Below are 7,863 nucleotides of genomic sequence, written 5' to 3' on the forward strand. Positions count from 1 at the left end.
GGGTTGGTTTGGAGTATGCAGGTATAATATTAGGGTGATTGCTGACCCTTGCAGAAGAGCTTTGAGTTTTGCTATTGAGATGTCAGACCTCAGGGACCCTCACAGATCACTGTCAAGCTCTCAAAAGCACTGCTGTGACCTTGGACTTGCAAAATGCTCCCATGCCTAAACTGGGCCTTGTTCCAGAAACACAAGCTGCTGCAGCTACATGGTGAGGGCTTGGCCCAATCAGGTGGCTTACTCTTCTGAAAGAGCACAGCCATAGGGGTTAGGGGTGGACTATAGTCTCTGGAAGCCAGATGGGAGAGAGTAAGCTGCTGCAATGGTAGGCCAGTTCCCTGACTGTCTCAACCACTTCCTTACCTAGGGAGGAGGTGGCCTTCTGATACTGAAGAACGGGAAGCCTGGTGGGACACAGGGGCTTGGGCATGCTGATTGGACACAAGAAAGGGGATCCAGAAGTTTGTTCCGTTGTTTTATTCTGTCAGGCCTGGAGTAGGGATAACCTCAGATAGACAGATGAGTCCACAGATAGACGCATTCAAGGTGGTGCATGGTGAGAATTTTGACAAGACCATGAGAGCTGGCACCACTCTTATGGGGTTACCATAGAATCCAGAGACAAATCAATTGCAGAAAGAGGACTTGAGAAAACAGCAGAGTTATGCAAATCCTGGGTCTGTTGGTAGGATCACTGACATATCTCCTCCAGCCTATCATAGTGGGGGCACTTTCCTCAGGGGGCGCCGAGAAGGGGTCGGCATCAGGTGTTTCTTGCTTTTTATTCTTGATCCAGTCAGAAAAGTAGGCGACATTGGTGAAAATGTTGGGGGTGGAAATTGGCTGGAGACATGATGCAAACCAGCTGGCCAGCCCGACCACATACCAGTAGCCATTCAGTGAGCAGACAAGGGGGCCCCCCGAATCTCCCTGAGGAGAGAAGAGACATAGCTAGGAGGCCCAGGAAGGAAGCAATACACATCACCCAGGGCAGAAAGGACTCACTGGGGACCAGAGATCTCTCCAGCTATCTTGAGTGATGCTCTTTGGGTCTACAGAGGTGTATCTTTTTGTTTGTTTTTAATTCAAACAGAGGAGACCTCTCTGGCCAGTATCTTCAGGACAGGATCATAGAATTCTGCTTAAAGCTGCAAAGGGATCTCGTACAGTACCTACCTGGGGCAATCCCAAATTTTTAGTATGTGGACGGAAACTATAACATCTGCCCTCTGTCCCACCACCCACAGGGGAGAGGAAGCCTCTAAGGACACACAGGGTGGTCTGCTGGCCAGGATTAGAGAAATCACTGAGCCCAACCGCAATGATGGAGCCATCCTCACTTACTCGGCAGATGGATTTTCCTGAGGTGATGTCCTCAGCACATAACATATCATCTTTTATAGCTTTATATTTTATGAAGTTGGTTTCTGGAGCTTGGAAAAAGGTTTCACATTTCTTGGTATCCATAAGGGAGACCTGTGCCTGCTGCAGAGGGTAAGGTGATGGCAGGAACTCTGTGGGAAGGGGTTCAGTTGTAAGATACAGCTGAGTGAAGATGCCACTCCCCTTCCAGGGTGATTTCCCGGGGCGGGGCAGGGTGGGGGAGCAGTGAATCTAGGTCACAATGGAAGGGAAAGACTCACTACAGGCATTCAGTGACCAGGGGAAATGGCATCCAAGAGCAAGCAGAGGGCTGTGAAAGACAGGAGCAGGCTGGAAGTCAGGCTGACTGCAAAGGTCCCAGCATGGGGACCTCAGACAGAGTCGCCTCACCAGTCTAGGGGACTGAGACATATCCTGAGGTCACAGAAGCCAAGGAAGGGGCAAGCCAGCTTTCAAACAGCTCTGGCTCAGGGACGCTGGAGCCTGCATGCAGCAGTGGCATAGGACATGGGCCAGAAACCTTTAGGAGCATGACAAGACTGGCCAATCACAAGGAGCAAGTGGCCCTGAAGACTTGAACTCTGTTTCCAAGTGCTCTCCCAGATGTGGCCTGGGGTCATCTCATGGGAGCAGACTGACGCAGCATGGCTCACTTCATGCAGGGGTCACAGCGCCCATCCCTCAAGGTTGGTCAGGGACTGCCTATGTGTAGCAAACCCGAGCCTGGCCCAGGCCCAGCAACCATGAGGGCATGGCAGAAGATGGCTGAAGGTCTGGTCATCTTAGGGAGGCCAGGTCCTCTGCTCTGAGAGCTGCCCCAGCCCACACCTTCCCTCTGTGCTGCCACTCTCATCGCCTGGCCAGACCTGAAGACCCTACCTGCCCTCCTGACATAGGCCCTTAGAGAGTCCATCCCTTCTGGTGCTGGTGAGCCACTGTTCTAGTGGCCAGCCTGTGGGACTGACACTGAGAGGCTAGGGGCAGGCATGGGGACCCTAATCCTGACCTCAGGGAAACATCTGCCTGCAAGCCTCCTCAGGGCTGCTTTGTCAGGCTGTGACCTAAATTTCATGTCACATTTATATTCACTTTATTGAACTTGCCATTATATTGTCTTAAATCAAAAGCATCCTGTGTTGAATCTTTGCCAGGGAACTCTACTCCCAATGTAAACATCTACAGCTGTCCCTTGCTGTCAGCAGGCTCTTCCTGTGGCCCAGGATGCCAAAGTCCAAAGACGCTGAATTCCCTCTGCATAGGAGAACCTGCACGTTATCTCCCTCCACACTTGAAATCGTCTCTAGATGACACAATAGTTGACACAAGGCAAATGTGACACAGATAGTCACAATATTGTATTGTTTAGGGAATCAGGACAAGGAGAATGTCACTCCCCAACACTCAGGCTTTTGGTCCACAGGTGACTGGATCCATGCACCGGAACCACATGTATACAGGTTGGACAGTCTGGTGGGACAGGCAGTTTTCTCCTTGCCTTAAGGATTGGGCAGTGAGGTTCTCAGAGGTGAATGGTCCCCAGTTAAACACCCGAACCTGCCCCATGCCTGGTAGCTCTCATCTTCTGAAGGATACCCCGTGTCTTTCCCGACCAATGTAGAGCAACCCCTGTTTGGTGAGCATCTTGCAGTGCATAGGGTCAAGCACACTGAGAGCTCTGGAGTCAGAGAGCCCACACTTGTGTTCTGAAAGGTGGAGATTTGCTTTTGAACTGGGAACTGAGCTCCACACTACAGGAAAGGCCTCCATGGTGTCTTACCCCTCACCCTCTTTGCCTGCCCCTGTATACTCACTATCCTCTGTGAGCATCCCCCAGCCACTTATCCAGCAGGAACTACCAAGGGACACCTTTGTGGTGTTCTCCGGGACGCAGGCTGGGAGGATGTGGGAGCTGTATGTCACAGGCTTGTGCAGCTGCATCAGGACAATGTCATTCCTCTGTAAGTAGAACTTGTTAAAGTTCTCGTGGAAGATGATGGCATTCACTGTCATCTGCCGGCTGTACTTGGTGGGACTGCCCAGCTTGTGGTACCCTAGCAGGACCCGGTAGTCAGATGGTTTCTGGGACCTATTGGAGGGCAGCACCTTTAAGTGTGGAGTTGGTACCATCACCTTGATTGCCCATCCACCCTGCAGCTGACACACCACATGTCTCATCCTCTTAGTCCTCCCCTGGCCCTTCTCCTGAAGGGCAGGATGACCTCCAGCAGCCTGACGACTTTGGTCCTTGGAAGGCTTCCAATCACTTCTCCAGCATCCCCTAGTATCCAAGGAGTTGTGGATTTCATTCCCGTTAAAAAATACTTGAGGTACATCCAACCGCACTGCTTCATCTTAGCGGCAGAAAGACTGCTCCCTCCCAGCCCTCACCAGATTCCTCTTAGGACTGTGTGAGAATTGTTCTTCTCAGAGCTCCTAGGAATACCTAAAAGGGGAAATATGCCTCCTAACTCTGGGCCTCTCTTCTTGTCCCTTTGTTTGAGGGATGGCAATCTGGGTGAAAGGTACCACTCAAGGGCAGGCAGGGCAACAGCACAGAGGACTCCTGCTGTCAGCAAGCTATCCCAGAACACGGCCTACAAGGAAATGGCTGCTATGCATCCTTCACCTCTCTCCTTCCCTCCTAGTGACGCTCTCCTGAACCCCTTCCCAGCAGAAGGGCCCCCGGGGAGGGAACACGCACCTTTGGAAGCAGTGGGCAGCACCAGCTATCCAGTTTTTGTCGATGAGAACTGCTCCACAGATATGATTGCCGCGAAAGAGCAGACTGGCCTGCCATGGCCACCGCTCGGGGTTTGCCGTCTCACCGCCAAAGATCCTCCCTTGGAATTGGGTCTTGCCACATACTGTGGAGACAATCGCAGCCAAGAGACACCTGCATTCAGGATGCATGTGCTTGGTGCCCAAAATGTCAGCATCAGCAGGACCCAAGGGATGCAATGGCCTCTCTTCTCCCTCTTCAGGTGGGTATAGCTAAGGTCAAGAGTGGAGTGGCATGGCTCATGTGACAAAGAGCCTCTTGGATGGCAGGGGTGGGGTGTGTCAGGCTGAGAGCCACTCAAGCAAGGTCCATGGAACAGAGGTACAGGCAAAGGGGAGGGTGCTGCCAGACTCTCCTCAGACCTTATTAACTTGAGAAGCACTTGTGAGGAGGCAGAAACCGGGGCCCACAGAGACCATTATTGTTCAGGGTCATGGTCCTTTGGATGGGTGTGGCCTCCTATCTCAACCCAATGAAGAACATGACCTTTACCCTGAACTGAGTGGTCTAGTGATCGATGGAAAAGAGTCAGCAGATGTGGGTATTCTGTATAGACCCCTACCCCCAGAGTCTCACCTTCGGTGTAAAGGCCTGCAGACCCTCCCAACTGCCTACATATCAAGGGAAAGGAAAGGGACATGCCCACCTGAAACCTGCTCCCTCTTTGGAGCACTTACCTATCGACAGGGGATTTGGGCCATTTGGTGTGGGCAAGGTGTCCAGCATGGGTGGGGCTATTTGCGGGGGCGTGTAGTCCTGGGCATGTAGTGGCAAGAGGCTGAAACAGAGTAGGAAAACAGCCCCCAGGCAGGCTCTTCTCCCACCCTGGCCCAATTGCTGGGCCCTGGTGCCCCGCATCTGGCCGCCCTGTCTCTGGGTCCCAGACAGGACCGGAAGCACGTGCCAACAACCGCTGACACTGGCAAACTGCCTCTAGGGAACATCTCTCGCCCATCTCGACCTGAGCTGATCAAGTGTGCTAAAAACCTAGATCCATGGGAGGCAGTCCGCACTAGAGCAAGTTTTAGCCTCAGGTCCTCTTTTCTGTCTTTCACAGACCTATGTGCCTTCTGGGAGACAAAAGCATTAACTGCATCCCAGAATCTCCCAGTTTCGTTCTACAACAATATGCAATGGAAACACAGTCTTATCACCCAGACCAGCATATCACCAATCTCATCAAAGTCCACAGAGTCATCAGCTACCTCCTCTGATGGGCTGTGTGTGGATGAGAGCACCCCCACATACACACACACACACACACACACACACACACAGTTCTACAAACTAAACGTTCCCAACGTGCCTGCTGGGACTAGCATTGGATAAGTTACGTTCACATGCAAAAGGTAGGTAGGAGGACAATGAAGAAAATACAGGGGAGATGCTGGTTTAGAGTAGGTTTTAAGACCTACTGGCCAAACTCATTAGAGTTCAAGGCCTGGGGAAAGCATTATTTATTTATTATATATACAGTGTTCTGTCTGCATGTATCCCTACACACCAGAAAAGGGCACCCGATCTCATTATAGACAGTCGTGAGGCAACAGGCGGTTGCTGATAACTGAAGTCAAAACCTTTGGAAAACAGTACTCCTAACCTCTGAGCCATCTCACCAGCCCCCTCATTATAAATCTTTATAAGCATGAGCACTAGTAACCTAGAGTCTATACTAGGCTATTTTGAGATTTATTCTGCCAATGGAATTAACCCAGAATTCTTCACTTTAGCCTCAAGTAGTTTCTTTGGACAAGGACAAAAGGCAGCCACCTTCACCAAGATATCACAAGAATGATCTCTAGGCAATATACTAAAATTTTTCTCCTCTGAAACCTCTTGGCTGATCCCCCAACAGTTCAAATAACTCTTGGTACCACTGTTTTCCATGCTCCTACAAGTCTAGCCCAGTACACAGCACTTAAAGCATTCATCTGCTTTCATAAGCCAAAGTACCAATGTTCACATTCCTCCAAATAGATGCATGGTCAGGCCGATCACAGAAATACTCCAGTCCCTGGTACCAACTTCTGTCTTATTTAGGGTTTTTTTTTTTTTTTTTTTGCTGGAAGAAACACCATTGTTTGGTTGGAACCTCCAGCTCCATTCCTGTCTCCCTTGCCTTCTTCTTCCCCAACTCCTTTCCCCCCTCTCCAAACCCCAGCCACTTAGAAAGTCTCCAAACAAAAGAAAGGTGCCAAAAATTCCAAATTCTTGACAGCTATTGCAACTTTCCCTCCTAAAGTTGCCAGCTGCCCAAGTCCCTACCCAGAGTGCTCAGCTTTTGAAAACACATGGGTACAAACCCACTTTGTGGCAGGCATGTCGTCACCCCTAACCTACAACCTATAAAGTCATAAAGTCTCCCTGCTTTTTCTTTTTTTTTTTTTTTTTTTTTTTTTGTGGGTGTAACTTTTCTAGCCTCCATCTCTGGGAGTGGAGAATTCACCCAGGAGCTGCTTTGCTCAAATAAACCTGTTATACTTTTTCAGTTTGACTTGCTTTGCCAGAGGAACATTATGGGGGTGGAAGGTGAAAACCTATTAATCATAGCAACTCTTTTTTTAATGATTTATTTATTATGCATACAGTATTCTTCCTGCATGTAGGTCCAAAGGCCAGAAGAGGGCACCAGATCTCATTATAGATGGTTATGAGCACCATGCAGTTGCTGGAATTGAACTCAAGACCTCTGCAAGAACAGCCAGTGTTCTTAAACTCTGAGCCATCTCTCCAGCCCTGTCAACTTTTAAAAAGGAAAACATTTAGTTGAGGTAGCTTGATTACAGTCTCAGAGGTTCCATCCTTTATTATCATGACAGGTGAGCATGGCAGATGTGGTCTTGGAGAAATAGCTAATTCCTACATCTTGCAGGCAACAAGAAGTGGACTGACTCACTGGGCAGTACCCTGGACATAGGAAACCTCAAAGCCCATCCCCACAGTGATACACATCTTCCAACAAGGCCATACCCACTCCAACAAAGCCATACCTCCTAATAGTGCCACTCTCTATGAGATTATGGGGGCCAATTACATTCAAACTACCACACTATACACAAACACACTATACACAAATGACAAAAGGTCTGAGAAGGAATCAGGGAAACAACATCTTTCACAATAGCCACAAATAATATAAAATATTTTAGAGTAACTCTAACCAAGCAAGTGAAAGACTCGTAGAACAAAAATTTCAAGTCTTGGGGGCTGGAGAGATGGCTCAGAGGTTAAGAGCACTGACTGCTCTTCCAGAGGTCCTGAGTTCAATTCCCGGCAACCACATGGTGGCTCACAACCACCTTGAAAAAGATCTGATGCCCTCTTCTGGCCTGCTGGGCACATGCAGGCAGAAGACTGTATACTTAATAAATAAAATCTTAAACAAATAAAAAAAATTTCAAGTCTTTGAAGAAAGAAAGTGAGAAGATATCAGAAGATGGAAAGATCTCTCATGCTCGTGGATCAGTAGGATTAATGCACAAAAATGGCCATCTTACCAAAAGCAATCTATAGATTCAATGCAATCTCCATCAAAATTCCAACACAATTTTTTACAGGCCTTGAAAGGACAATACTCAACTTCATATGGAAAAATAAAAAACCCAAGATAGCTAAAACAGTCATGAACAATAAAAGAGCTTCCAGAGGTATCACATCCCTGATTTCATGCTATGCTACACAGCTATAGTAATAAAAATTGT

At 48.8% G+C, this 7,863-nt stretch overlaps 1 protein-coding gene across 1 annotated transcript; it reads right to left on the reverse strand.

Annotated features, from left to right (window-relative positions):
* Window positions 1–237: 237 nt before the first annotated feature.
* Window positions 238–5,020, reverse strand: LOC100774986 (serine protease 40). Its single transcript, XM_027386691.2, has 7 exons — window positions 4,840–5,020; window positions 4,085–4,247; window positions 3,195–3,469; window positions 1,345–1,514; window positions 608–930; window positions 364–431; window positions 238–245 (listed from the first exon to the last, which is right to left on the reverse strand). The coding sequence occupies exons 1-7, from the start codon at window positions 5,018–5,020 to the stop codon at window positions 238–240; spliced, it is 1,188 nt and encodes a 395-aa protein (XP_027242492.2).
* Between the last annotated feature and the right edge of the window lie 2,843 nt (window positions 5,021–7,863).

Source organism: Cricetulus griseus (genome assembly GCF_003668045.3).
Source record: "Cricetulus griseus strain 17A/GY chromosome 1 unlocalized genomic scaffold, alternate assembly CriGri-PICRH-1.0 chr1_1, whole genome shotgun sequence".
NCBI classification, from domain to species: Eukaryota; Metazoa; Chordata; class Mammalia; order Rodentia; family Cricetidae; genus Cricetulus; species Cricetulus griseus.

Bases quoted from the DNA above. Each gene is read 5' to 3' on its own strand.
- LOC100774986 (XM_027386691.2), bottom strand. From the start codon at position 5,020: ATGCGGGGCACCAGGGCCCAGCAATTGGGCCAGGGTGGGAGAAGAGCC. The intron at 4,248-4,839 runs GTAAGTGCTCCA...TTGTCTCCACAG, and splicing joins CCCAAATCCCCTGTCGATAG to TATGTGGCAAGACCCAATTC. The intron at 432-607 runs GTAACCCCATAA...GTGTCCAATCAG, and splicing joins ATTTGTCTCTGGATTCTATG to CATGCCCAAGCCCCTGTGTC.